The 14,414-nt window shown below is 40.6% G+C and overlaps 1 protein-coding gene across 6 annotated transcripts in view; it reads left to right on the top strand.

Moving 5' to 3' along the window:
• Positions 1 to 5,243: 5,243 nt before the first annotated feature.
• ZDHHC8 (zinc finger DHHC-type palmitoyltransferase 8) overlaps positions 5,244 to 14,414 on the top strand; it is a 123,641-nt gene continuing 114,470 nt past the window's right edge. For 3 of the 6 annotated variants that reach the window (XR_008236564.1, XR_008236563.1, XM_052796342.1), the window contains exon 1: positions 5,244 to 5,489. Coding sequence is in view for 1 of the 6 variants with exons in the window: in XM_052796342.1 (XP_052652302.1) it covers positions 5,386 to 5,489 (104 nt within the window). In the remaining 5 variants the exon portion in view is untranslated. The remainder of the gene's footprint in view (positions 5,490 to 14,414) is intronic. The other 3 variants (XM_052796343.1, XM_052796345.1, XM_052796346.1) reach the window with 2 other exon arrangements.

Below are 14,414 nucleotides of genomic sequence, written 5' to 3'. Positions count from 1 at the left end.
TGTATTTTTCCAATATGCAGATTTAAGTATGGAAAACTTTTGTCCGCTTCTATCACATTAGACATTAACCACTGACTTAAGACCTGTTCATATTTGAAAGACTTGCTTGTGTAACTAGTTTGATATAGTCTCCTAGTGAAAATGCAGCCTACATTAGATCCATAAATAAATTACATTTGTAGAAATACTTTTTTAAATATTAATGGTGAAGCTAGGGTTTGTGGGGTATAGATTATCTGTTATGCTTTTAACCAATATAATGACAAATGTTTTAAGTACAAACAAGGTGCTAGCACAATTCTGGATTAGATGTTACGTACAGCAAACTTATTTTGTGGAAGGTGTCTGACTACTGCAAGTATTTCATGAACTTTATAGTCTCAAACTTATTTTCAACTTTCAAGCTGGAGAAGTCCAGCTTTTTGTTGTTTATCAGTCTTGACTACAAATTTGCATCAGCTGATTCACTGTATTGTAGATATTAACTGTTCTATCAAGATGTGCAATTTACTTAACAGAGAAGCTAATGGTGTCACAAGTTCTTGCCTATGCATGTTGTGTTGGCTGTCCTCATTTCAAGTAGCTAAAGTATATAGTTTTCTAATGCTGTTTTTCCATAAAAGCAATTATAGCTATGTAAACATCAACAAAGATGGATTGGACATTAAAGTGACTGAATATTTTGCATTCTTTGGAGGATATTTCTCAAGACTATTCTACTAGGTATAATTAAAGTTACATTGCTTCATGTAAATAGTGCTTATCAGTTTTAGTATCTTAATTTATTTGCTGGTACATGAACCACTGTTGGCTTTCTGAGTTTCAGCAGCATCGTTTAGAGTGTGATATTCCATCCTAGTAGAGGAGAATTACATCTTGTTAATGGTTTTAAACAGGATGGTTGGTGAATCTTCAAAACTGTTCAGAGGCCTACGTTATTCTAATGTAAGTAGTTTCTTGTGGGGATGGTTTAGGAATCAGTCTGTAAATAAAGTAATCAAAGTCTCATAATAAATGCAACTTGACATGCCCCATCGCTGCAGTTGGGAAATACATGTTACATTGGTTCTGTTCTAAGCAAATGCTATTCCATGGAAGCATCTAGAAAGTTATGTGGGATATCTGTTTAGGCTGCTGAAAAGCCATTGTTAGGCAATAATTTCTTGATATATCTAGTAAGAAATAAACTTGAACAACTAAATGAAAATGGTCATATTAAAGTTCCAATGGGTAACTTAGTAGGCCTGGCTTGTACCCAGAACTGTCTAGCCTGTGTGGACTTTTTGCCAGCACTATGCTGCTCATGATGATCCAGATGTCCTCTGTACTGAGCAGTGCAAGTTTGAGGGAAAAACAGCTTTTACGAAACACCTAGTTGCTGATCCTCCAGGGTCTTGCCAGTGACCCTGAACAGTTCGCAGGTCACCCCGTACTACACGGGCTGGCAATGCATTTGTTGTAGTAAGCAAATCTGGTAAGAAAAGTAGAATTATTTATTCTGGTCATCATTTAATGACAACAGTTAATACAAGCTAGGAGCTATATTGCCTCGTGACCACTAAAAGATTCCAGGGATTTTCAGTACTTCCAAGTGTGCAAAATAAAAGAATTATCTTAACCATGTAGCTGATTTCCAGCTAACATTAGTGCCATGATTTGATATGAATATTGCATGGCAATCGAGATTTCTTGATGCTTGCTCTGTCATGAGTTTCCTTTCATCTTACCAGCTTGGAGAATGGTACCCGGGCATGTGGCTCAGACGCAGCTTCTATGGTTGGCCCTTTCTCTTTTGGGCTAAAACCTCAGAGTAAAATCTTGCAAAAAGATATGCAATTAGTAGCCATACTCTGCCAGATTATTTTTAGATTGTTCTTTGTAGCCGTATTAGTTCTTTGGGTAGCCACTAAATCTTTTCCTAACTCATGCTGCCATTGCTGTTTACCTCAATGCTGCCAAAATGTTCTGGCATGCTAATAAGGTAGTGTGAATCCAGAGACTACAGTCCTTGAAATAAAGGTGTTCCAGGAGAGCAGTTCTGAGATGTGCCTGTTCTGCTTTAGTCAAGTCCTCTTCAGACATCCTTACTGTTTGAATGGTAGTGTCATCTCATGGCTTTAAATGTACTTGCCTTTTAATAGTGAGATTGAATGTTGCTCAGCCGCGCTTTATGCTGTCTTGAAAATAGACCATTCTCAAGAACTGGAACGTTAGTGGGAAGGAAATGAGGTGAACTGGGAATTGTTGGACACCAAATTACCGAAATTTATTGCTTTCTGATAGGTAATCTACAATGTGTAGCAAAAAAAAAATAAATCTCAAAACACAATTCAGCATAACACTGTAGCCTTGTAACATGGAATGTCTCAGCCCTCTTTTGGAAATGCTGGTTCTGCGTGACTGCACTGCTGCACAGCAAAAGTGTCTTGATCCACAGGATGACTGTGCAGCCCAGACCAGGCTTGCACAGTGATCTTTCAAGATCTGTTGAGGTATGGAGATGCGCCTTTTTTATTGCTATGAAAGCTACAATTCTTTGTGCCCTGATACCACGTACTCATGCTGTTATCTTTAGTGTCCCTCACTAAAGTGTTGCATGGCTGGGAGATTTTAAAAACAAAAAAAACACCCCAAAACCGCAAAGTTGCTTGCTGCTGAGTACCTCCCTTCAGAACAGGAGTGATTTGAAAGATTGGTGCTCTAAATTGGGGCTGTTAGTGAGACTGTGGAGAAGCATTAGCATGTCGGAGTGATAAAGGGAAAACCATTCTGAAGGGTGGAAGGAGCAGGAGCGCTGAATCCTCCCCACTTGCAAAGCTGCCTTTGAGAAGCAGACTTCTAGAGAGGTGAGAATCCATATAGGAAAATACAATTGAAAGTAATGTAGTGCAGAGAACAGAGTAGGAATAGTCTCCTTAAGAATAACTCCTGTATTCTCAAGGAATGTTACTGTTCCAGAAGGGCTTTGTCCTTAAAAAGAATGAAATTTCAGTAAATCACCAACCTCCAAATATGTATCTTAATGAACTTGTGTGTATTGCTCCCTAACTCCTACTAGAAACTTGTCAGGATGCTTCTGTTGCTCACCTAGAAAGGAAACTTGCATGTCCATGCTAAAAAATGCAGATCTGACTGTCACTTGGGAGATATCTTCTTTATTATTTTTCAAGCCCTAAGAAATGCGTTTGAGTAAGTCGCATCGTCCGTTACAGGATGCTAACCAAACTTCATGAACAGTCTATAATGCTCCTTTTGATAACATTTTCCAGTTTAAAATAAAAATAATAGTGGAAAAATAATCAGGGTTCTGTTTGCAACTGAAATTCTTCACCAAGAATGTTGCTTGAGTGGGGGGGAGGAAAGGGCTTGAAATGATGAAAGTGATGAAGTTTCTGCTTATGTCATGCAAGTGGTGGTAAAATAACTCATGACCGGAGTGTATTAGGTGTGCTCCTGAAATGTATCTTTTGGCTTAGTTTTGTTGAAAAGGAATCCAGTTACCTGCTTTGAGACCACTCAGCAATATGCATCAAACTGCAGTGACGGTGATCAAGAGATTTGCTTTCAAAGTACGCTTCTGATCCAACTTAATATGCCAGTGTAGGTGCACCTGAAGGCTTTCAGATTAGTATGCAGAGTTTGGTTCTGTGTAAAGTTGTTGACCTTTTGGTTATTTACAAAGATTTTAAGAATCATTTATTTCAATAAGCTGGCATGACAAGGAGTAGTGAAGCATAGGAAACATTCAAGGTCCCCCAAGCATTCAAAAATAACTTAAGTAGGTGTCCCTGCCTTTCCTCAAAAACTTAAGTCTGGAGTTCATTTTAGGTTGTCTTCTGGCTTTAGTCCCTTTTGGATAAAACTTAACATTTTTAAAGTTGTTCTTAAAGGGCTAGAGAATACCTTTTTTTTTTTTTTTTTTTTGGAGGGTGGCAGTTAGCAAAAGCTGAGATTTCACATAACCATATGCCTTCAGGCTGGAACTTGCTGGATTTGCTTATAGTAAAGCTGATGCTCACAATTTTTTTTTTTTTCCTGCGAAGTTGAGGACCCTTACTTGCTTTTTTGTTGTGTTTTACTTGTTCTGTTCTTAATACCTCTAGGACTGTGGAGCTCATCTAGTCTCTTAAAATGGGAATTGATAATGTTCTTTCAGACCAGGAGTGGAGTATATACCTTCTAGGGCAAGCTGACTTTTAAGAATACCCAACAGAAGCTGCAGATGTGGCTTTTGTTGTCTTATGCAGTGGTTATCTGCGTGGTGGCAGCTGCAAATGGGGGATTAGCTGAGGAAGAAAGCAGGAGGGAGGGAGCAAGCTGCAGCTCCTGGTCTTGATTTCTAAACTTCCAAGTGGCCTTGAACCCTTCCTCCCTCTGAGGGTTTACTTCTGAGTAAGGAGAGCTCCTGGGTGGTGCCTCCTGCATGTGAACAGAGTAGCTACTCACACAGAGCTCTTTAGAAAGCTGGTTTGGTGAACTTTCTGATGTTACCTTAAATTACCTCTGATGTCTGCCTCCTGATGCTAGTAGAGAAGAGATTTAAAAAGAACAGAGTATAGTGTAATTTCAGTTATGTTTGCACTCAGTTACTTATCTTAGAATTTGTTAAATTTGGCAGAGTGCAGCAGTTCTCTTAATACTGTGCATCTGGGTTTAGCCGAATAAAACGTATGCTTTTGTTCACTAGCTAGCAATGCACAATTTGTGTCCAACTTGACTAGTTCTGAATTTACTGCAGGCCCTGGTCCTGCAATACGCTTCTCCTGAAGGGACCCTCTCCTTGGCGCAGAGCCCTGCCGAGTTCAGCGGGGTGCTGCAGCAGCGCGGCAGCTCGCACAGCCGAGGTATTTTGGTATTTTGCACCCAAGCTCTAGAGCAGCGTTGTAGAGCGAACTGTTAAAGCAGCCTTAATGTCCCACAAAGAGCCTTGCAGAGCTCAATAAATCCCTTTTTTTTTTTTTTTTTTTTTTTTTCCCTTTTCTCCTCGTAAGAGGGAGAGAACGAGATCCACCCTGCTGCGGCGGATCCGTCCCTGCTGCGGGAGGGACAATCCCCGCTGCGCCCCGGGCGGCGGTGGCTCGGGCTCGGGCTGCCCCGAGGAGCCGGCGCTCCCGGCCCCGGCCGCAGCTCCGCCGGGCGCCGCGGGGCCGCGCTGGCTGCGCGCCCCTGTCTCCCCGCAGCGCTACCTTAAGGGGCTGGTTGACATCAGCCGAGTGGGCTGGGCGGTGTGGGTGGGATTTCCTGTGCTGGAGGTCAGCTGCTCCCCGTCCCTCTCCCGTCCCTCCCAGCCGCCCGGGTCCCGCTCTCCCCGCGCCGGAGGCTCCCCGCATCCTCCCGGCTCCCTCCTCTCGGGTTGGATTTACATAGTGATGTGTAAACTACAGGATGCCCAGCAGCACTGGAAAGAGGTTTAAACCTACTAAATACATCCCTGTCTCCACAGCAGCTGCCTTATTAGTGGGTTCGACTACTTTATTTTTTGTTTTCACGTAAGTACCGCTCTGGCGGAGGGGGACCGGGGCTGGGGCCGCCCGGCCCGGCGGGGGGAGGCGGCTGGGCTTGACAGCTCCTCCAGGCCCTGCCGCTGCTGATCCCGCTCCCTGCCTGCCTCCTGCTATCCCTTCCCGGCTTTGGTTTGCAGAGGTTTCTTAGCTCTCCGTACCGTAAAACGTGTCTGACAGTCAGATCCACCATTTCATGGCACGTAAGCCCCGTCGGACTCCTGCAGCTGCCCGCTGGGTACATCAAAGATGCCAATTAACCGCGGCCCCCCTCTCCCCGGTCTGTGCAAGCGGGGCTGGTGTACGGGAGAGAAATGCATCCCCAGGCACAGCCGCCCCGGTGCCGAGAGGCGTGAATCCAGCCTGTGTTTTATCTGGCCAGAGTCTCTCCTGCCTCGGGAGGGAGAGCTGGCCTTTTCCGTGAATCTTGGGTGTTTCGGGGTTTATCTGGGAGAGCCTTCTGAAGTGGTGGAAGGAGTCCCATTCTAAGCATTACGGATTCTACATATTTTTATGTAACTGTTCCTAAAAGCCTGAGGATCTAATGAACACATTTAGATTTGCTTGCAGGAGGGAGGGGGAAACTTTTTTTTCCCCTCCCTGTTTCCTCTTCTCTCATTCCCTTCTCCCTTAAATGCAAAATTGAGCTCTGGCGGTCAGCTTGCAGATCTCCTGTAGTTACATTAATATGTGAGTGGTGTAGTGCTTTAGCTTTCTGTTTCCTCTCCCTTTACATAAACTTGAGTTATGTCGATCGCTAACCCTTCCGATGCTGGGGTAACGGCAGCTTCCCTGCAGAGGCGTTGTCGGTATTTCGAGAGAGATGCTACAAAACTGGGCTCTGAAATGAGCTTGTGACTAAGCTGCTTTTTGGGAAGGTGAAAAGGTTGCTGTTGGATATTAAGATTTATTGTTTCACTTATTTTGAAACTGTTTTCCTTGGTTTGCCATTGCTAATTTTTAACTGAGCTCAGTGAAGCTGTCAGATGCAGAAGGCTATGTAACAGTGGGAATATGTGTCTATGTCTGTCTGTCTTGGTTTGGCTGTGATATGATTCTCAATGTTTCAAAACGCTCATTACTGGTATGGTAAACTTAATGCAGGATTTCAGAATAAAATGCAAATGTTGTTTTGTCTAACAGTTTCTTTAATCGGAACAGGTTTTGACACTGAGTTATGCTCTTGACTTAACGTGACGTGATTTCTCGTTGCTTGTTTTTAATGCACTTGATATGAAGTACTGGTAAATCCTTTCAGGATATTATACTCTTTCAAGAACTGGTACAAGCCCCAAGAACTGGTACAAACCCCAAGAACTGGTACAAGTATAAGCCTATCATTCATCATTTGGGCATCTAATTATAGTTTGGCGCTCGCGGGCAAACGCAAGACAGAAGTTGGCTTCTGTAATGAACTTGGTTGACACTGGTGTTGTGAATATTTTTTAAGTGGTTTCATAGTCAAAAAAAGGGGTCTTAATGCCAGTGTTTATTCTTCCTGCATCTTGAGAAATGGATGTGTGCAAAGGTTGTTTTGGAAGCTGTATGTTTGTTTTCACATGATACTTCCAACGCAGAGCTACAAATTGCTTAGTGATCGAAGACTTTCCTGGTAACACAGTTGTTGTTGAAACATCCTGTTGGCAGCAGGACATCAACTGAGATGTTCGTTTTAGAATTTGTTACTGTACAGAAGAAGCAATTGGCTTTAGTCTATTACCGAATCTCAGACTTAACTCTGTTCCCTCTGTTATCAGTGAATAATTACATGCAAAATGAAGTATTTTTAGGATCTCTCCATATTGTAACTTGGCCTGTGCATCTTGAAGTGTTAGTAAATTTTTTGAGGACTGTCTCAGACATACGTTCTCTGCTGCTGCCAAGTCTTGTGCGTAATAAAAGTAACACATAATTGAGCAACTGTTGTCAGGCAGTATCTGAAGTCCTGTCCATTCAAAAATACTCAGATAAATTTGTATGGAATTGCTGTTGGTTTTGATCCAGAGCAGTTTTAGTAAAATCTATCTTTGTCTTGGAATCAAAGCAAGTAGTATGCATGAGATTAGTGTCTTTGTGTGGTGGTGGGTTTTTTGCCCTTTCCTGAGCCTCTCCAGTTTTTATCTTTTTCCACAGACAGTGTTTTGTGTCCTGAAGATCTTTTTGTTGTGATATATTATTCAAGGCTGAGAGAGACCTGAATTTTCAGGGGTGTTGATTTGCACAACTCTTGATGTTAGGTAGATGTCTCATATGCAGCAGTTGAGACACTGGCCTAAAATTGCTTTCAGGAGTGTTATTGATATAATCCATGCTTGCTTGTCATAGCACAAGAACTTTATCAGATGAAGATTTATATTTGTGTTTATTAATTCCTTATTTGCGTCATTAAGCTCTGTGCTATGTCTGTTAATGAACTAACCTCTACGTAAATACATGAAACTGATGGTGGATGGGACTTGGATATCAAATTTTGGGTGCAGATTAGCTCAGTGGGGTATCAGGGACTTGAGCAACTTCAGTGCAGTGGAACTGAATAATGGAGGTTAATATATGTGGAAAAATTGAATAATAACTCTTTTTTAATCCACTTACTGAATAGAAAAATTAATCCTTCTAGGGCACTGGAAACATTTCTGACTAACGTGTATGAAAAACAGAGGCTCTGACTCGGCTTTCTCCCTAGACGTGTTTGTGGGCCCAAGCCACATGTTATGAGTGTCTTCTGCTAGATGAAAAGCTCTTTGAACTTTAAGGCCAGGGTTAGCTTTTTAGCAGTGTAGTCTTTATTTTTTAGCTTTTGTCCAAACACCTTTCCTGAACAGCAGCATATAAAGAGTGTTTGAAATACACAGTATCCGCTAGTAGTTCATGGTGGTATTGATCAGTGGTACTCTTAATTTGGGAAAATTCTATTATAGATTCTCCTTTATTCTTTTTCCTCAGCTAACTATTTAGGTTTCACTGTGTCGCTGTTATATTCCTTCTGGTTTTATGAGGAGGAACTAAACTATTTAGCTGTCAAAATTATTGCCTAGAAAGGCAACTAAATATTGCAGTTGTATTATCGCAGGCTTTTAGCACTCCATGTGTGTTCCTTTAATAATAAATACAAGCATGTGAGTAGGTGGTCTAATTTGTCACAGTAGGAGAGTAAACAAGCATTAACTCCAGGCATTATGAAGGAATGTATCAATAATGTTATATATAATGATTAGGTTAATCTACTTATATGAACAAATCAGATAGCATAATGAAGGAAGATGCAATTCTTCTTAACATTGCAAGAATCCAGAGTGATTCAGTTGTAGCAGACTTGAAAGTACTTCTACCAAACCTTTTTTCTTCATATTTCTTGTAAGGCCTTTTGTTAGAGATAGCAATTTAACTTATTTCAGTGAAGTCTGGGCTCTTATGCCTTTGACTACTGACTGCTATGATGCAAAGCTTAGTGTGTTTATTCAAAGAACCTGAGTTTTGAGAACTTCCCACCTTATTTTAGGTTGCATAACTTCAGTATTAGTAGAGAATGTGGCTTAATTGTCAGTAAGCATAATGCTGTAAAGCATAACGTCACCCAATGAACTATTACGGTTGGACTCGATGATCATAAAGGTCTTTTCCAGGTCAACCTAACATGACTCTCTGATTGTTCTGGAGCTAATAGTTCTCTTCACATGTTTAAATTGTGCTACTTAATGTAGTTTTTAGTGCTGAGAACCTCTGAGTTAGTTTAGCAGCTGCAATGCCTGTATCTATAGATTACATAGCAAGCTAAAAGCATAAGGCTTTAAGGAAAAACGGTGGCTCATTTTAGTAAGGAGAAAAAAAGCTCTTCATTCCCTCACTGAATATTGTAGACTAGAAATTTCTGATAAAATACCCATTTTCAGACTACGTTTTCTGTAGGATGCAGTCACTTGAGCATCTTTGAAATATAGCAGAAACACATAATTCGTAACAAAGGTCCAGGTGCTACTACTTCTTTGATATAATGGTAGTAACGCTGCTGTATATTATTCGCTTAAATGCGATAATAAAATGGGTAATTTTCTAGGTGAAGTGAAAGCACAAGTAAGGTGAAAATTCGTTCAGTCATTACTGAAAATGAGACTTCAACTTTGTTCTTAGAAGTCATAATGGGTGGTAATCATAGGTATATGCCACAGACATATGCAATTGGCACTTTTAATGCAGTCTGTGACACAGGGGAATTTAATATCAATAACCTTCAGGAAACAACTGAGGAGTGATAAATTGGTGTAGAAGAGCAACTGAAGTTGAAGTCACCATAGGGATGGAAAGAAAATAGCAAAATAGCTTATACTCTTGCTATTCAGATGGTAGAGGGAGGAAGAATGGAAGGTAGACTGTACTCAATAGCAGGGCTGGTGGATTTACCTTAGCAAGAAGAAAAGCTCGGCTTCATTCATGAATGTTTAAAAACATTTTTGGTATTCCCCCCACATTTGTATATCATGTTACTGTTTTTCATGAACTGGAAAGACTCAGCATTTCTGCAATGGCTTAAACATACAGGTTGGCTGTGTATGAATTCAGATACACTTATATTATGATAAATGCACTTCCTAAATCATCAGCACTTCCCCTGCCCCCCCCCCCAAATTATCTGATACTGCATTGGAATAGCCCTAAGATAAATATGTAATAGCATTTTAAAGTTCAAAACTATAGTAACCATTCTGGATTATAGTTAATGGAAATATAATTATATGCGTACCTAAAATTCTTGAACTATCTGTTATATCTCATCCTCCCATGACTTGTATATGTTCATAGATCTAAAAAGGGGAAAGGGTCGTCTGCTTTTTGGACTTGGGTTTGTTTAGTCACTAGCAAAGGTCAAGCTAGTAGAAGATCATCTTTGCTTTAGTGAATTTGATTTGTATTCAAAGATGTTTTTCTTACCTAAAGTGTTTTAAGGGCTTCAGTGAACTCCAGTTCCAGATGTTCAGATGTTCACTTCTGCCAGTTCAGTGTTCTGATTTCAGTTAGAACAAATGATAAAATGTGATTTAGAATGTATATTACAGATGTTATGGAGCTTCATCTGTAACGCAGGTGCATTTTATACCAGCCTAGAGGAAATAGAACTGGATGCTAATAAGTAGATGCACAAAAAAAGGAAATAAAGATAAAATCGTAGCTCAGATTGTTTAATCTTAATATGCTGCTGGACAGCATGAATTCTGCCTTGGAGTGTGAACTTGCATCCCTCTTACGGTTTGGCCTCTGTCTAATAACTTGCTGAAGGCTGCTTGTGGATTTGGGTGTAGCTCTGGTGGCAGTTGCTTGCGATGTATAATGCCAGAAGTTCAAGGTTTACTGTGGTGTGTATGCAAGCACATGGAAGCATTGCCACTCTGCTTATCCACTTCCCCTGGTACTAACTGAACAGTCATACCAGACATCCTTGTAATTCTGAAACCTTTGCAACATAAAGCTCATCCTCCTTGTCTGTTTCTAGCCATTCTAGGAGTTCATTTGATAATTGTAATGCTAATTGTGAAAAAGAACAAATTCCCCCTTCTTGAACTTTCTTTCCAAACCAGACTTCACTACTTGGAGTATTAACGTATTGCTGATTTTTTTTTTTTTTTTTTTTCCTTCCCACATGCCAAATCAAGAAATTTCTGGAACTGGTAGAGAGCAGCTTCACAAAGTATACATTCACTGACAGCCATGCAGATCACACTATATAGAGGAAAAAGGGTGTGCAAAAAAGTGTGCATCAGTTTAATCAGGTGAATTTCAAAACTGACTTCACAAATACTGATTTCAAGCAGTGCAGTTTAGCCTCCCGAGATACCTTAACATGTTCCATCTTAATGTATCTTTAATGGCAGGTTTTCCCTGTCCACTCTACTTGTGATCCAGAAAAGGTAAGGTGTGCCAGGTTGACCTGAGTCATCTCAGTTGTCATGTCTGTCAGCTTCTGAAAAATATTTATTCTTGTTATGACAAAGAAATGTCCTTTTAAGCTGTGGCAATTTCATCTCGGTATATAATTTTTGTAAAGAGAATCTAGACAAACTTGTCATGCAAGATAAAAAGGCAATCTCAACAGGAAAATCCATTTAACTGAAGTGTGAAATTTTTTTTTTTTTTTTTTTTTAATGCTGGAAGAGAGTTCAGTTTTATTGCTTTTAACTAGTTGATTCTATCATCTTTGCTTCCAAGGGGATCAGCAAAGTTGGCAATACAGAACACTTCTGAAAGCTATTAAAATTCATTCCTTTAGAAAAAAACCCCAATGTTTATTATCAACAGGAATATTTTTTCTTCCTGTAGTTTGGGAGAGGGAAAAGGAAAATCATATTTGTTGATGGTAGTAAATAGCTAGACATCTTCAGCTGTGGGATGCTGTGCTGGTTTTGGCTGGGACAGAGTTAATTTTCTTCATAGTAGCTAGTATGGGACTATGTTTTGGATTTGTGCTGAGAACAGTGTTGATAATTCAGGGATGTTTTCGCTATTGCTGAGCAGTGCTCACACAGAGCCAAGGCCTTTTCTGCTCTTCACCCCACCCCACCAGCGAGGAGGCTGGGGGGGCACAAGAAGTTGGGAGGGGACACAGCTGGGACAGCTGACCCCAACTGACCCAAGGGATATTCCAGACCATATGATGTCATGCTCAGCATATAAAGCTGGGGGAAGAAGAAGGAAGAGGGGGGGCATTTGGAGTGATGGCGTTTGTCTCTTCCCAAGTCACCGTTACGTGTGATGGAGCCCTGCTTTCCTGGAGATGGCTGAACACCTGCCTGCCCATGGGAAGTGGTGGATGAATTTCTTGTTTTGCTTCGCTTGCTTGCATAGCTTTTGCTTTACCTATTAAACTGTCTTTATCTCAGCCCATGAGTTTTCTCACTTTTACCCTTCTGATTCTCTCCCCCATCCCACTGTGAGGGAGGCGAGTGAGCGCCTGCGTGGTGCTTGGTTGCCGGCTGGGGTTAAACCACAACAGATGCACAGCTATCTGCATATAGCCATCACAGTGGCCTTTCAATGCTCACTGTAGATGTAGTTTTAAAGGCAGAAGAGCTAATGCAATGATAGTTATTCCTGTACATGGGCCATCCACAGCTGTCGTCAGTGTGAGATTTATATCGGTAGCAACCTCCTTTCTATTTTTCTTAATGAGCAGAGATTAAGGATGTATGGAAATAGGAATGAGAGAGTGTCTCAATTAGATCAGGGTGGGCCTCTCAGCCTTTTGTGCATGAATATAAAAGCAATTTTTCTATTTTTGTATAAAGTCCTTTTCAAGATGCTAATTTAAATACTGTCCATGTTTGTCCGAGAATGCCACATGTGTCTCCTTTTATAAATAGAAGCAATCTCTACAAAATTGTTCAAATGACATGGGAACTCAATTGGTTTGTTAGTCATGTAAATTAAGGGATGCTACTGTTCAAAGCACAAATAAAACTTAAATTGAGAGACAGATACATGTGGCGACCTTGGAGGTCTGATTTTTGAGGTTCATTACCTGGGACAGTTGCTAACTATACACTTAACATTTTTGTGTAAACAACCTACTCTGTTACTAGGTGCTTCTTAACTGAAATCAACTGTAGCACCCTGTGGCATAGGGATCTATGTGGGACCTGTGAAAGATGACCTGAGACAGGTTTTCTGTTCTTAATTTACTTAGTGTATAAGCTACAAGGAAACTTTTCAAGGCTTACAAGGGGAAACCATGAGTTTTGTTTAGCTTGCATTGGAAGATGTCTGGAATACAGTAATAAGGTGGTATAAGCCAATTTAGAGCACGAAATAGATGCATACTGAAGTGGGGAGACGTATCTTAAAAACTGAATCAGTGCTACACTTGTGTAACCAGCGCAAAAGTGGAACACTGATTTACTGTCCTTGATTTGAGCCAGTAGATACAAGACTTCTTTCTTACTAATCCAAGAGTAATGTTCAATTTGGCTGCACTGTTACAGAGCTACTATTAGCTGATCATTTGTCAGTGGGAGCTGCTAATGAAATTGAAAGGAAGAGGCATGGGGGTTGAAACAGTAATGCTGCAGTTTTTTATGGAAATTCTGTATTATCCTTTTGCAAAGAATGCCATAGATTGGAAAAATGTAGTCAGCCTAGATCTTTACTGTAAGAGAGGTGGTTTTGGGGATCCTTGCTTGGTGATTGCAATAATTAATTCAAATGAGTACACCACAGCATAGTGTATACTACGTAAATCTTCAGCCAGTAATCTGTATCCAGAAAGAGGATTTAATTAGTCACTGATTGTTCTTATGCAATTACTAATGCAATTTAGCTAGACTTGCTTCAAAGCTGTCCAAAATGCCTAAAATTCTGAGCTTTAAACCTATTATGCAGACAGTAGTGGGTACTTGCCTCTTTGTTTTTCTCAGGATGAATGTTATGGAATAAACTGTACAGTAACCCATACTTAGATATTGCAGTGGTTACCATGGTTTTCTGTTCATGAAATTGTAAACGCAGAATTTGTGGACTTCAAATGTGAAATCCTTACGAAATATCTGTACTCTACTGCTGTGTGTTAAGATCATCCAGTAACAAAGGACAGTGGAGCCAGGTGCAGAAAAGAGACCTCTTGAATTTTAGATCTAAACACCAAAGCAGCTGTTTCCAGCATACATGTGCACCGTTTTGTTATGTACTTTAACATTGCGTGAAGTCACATAATTAGGAAATGCTGCCCTTTGTGCAAGCGGACAACGAGCTCTGTGGAGCAAGGCAGGCAATATGAAGATGGGAATACATGAAATAGATTGTTGTCAAGCCACATATAAAATGATGTAATTATTTTTTGATGAAGGGAGGCGTTCATAGAGGCTGACTACTCAGTAATTCCAATGGAAATAAGGTTTCTATGTGCCGCTTTGAAATGACGACTCTCCAGAA

Source organism: Harpia harpyja, chromosome 9 (genome assembly GCF_026419915.1).
Source record: "Harpia harpyja isolate bHarHar1 chromosome 9, bHarHar1 primary haplotype, whole genome shotgun sequence".
Classification (NCBI taxonomy): Eukaryota; Metazoa; Chordata; class Aves; order Accipitriformes; family Accipitridae; genus Harpia; species Harpia harpyja.
This window is presented reverse-complemented; position numbering and strand designations above follow the sequence as displayed.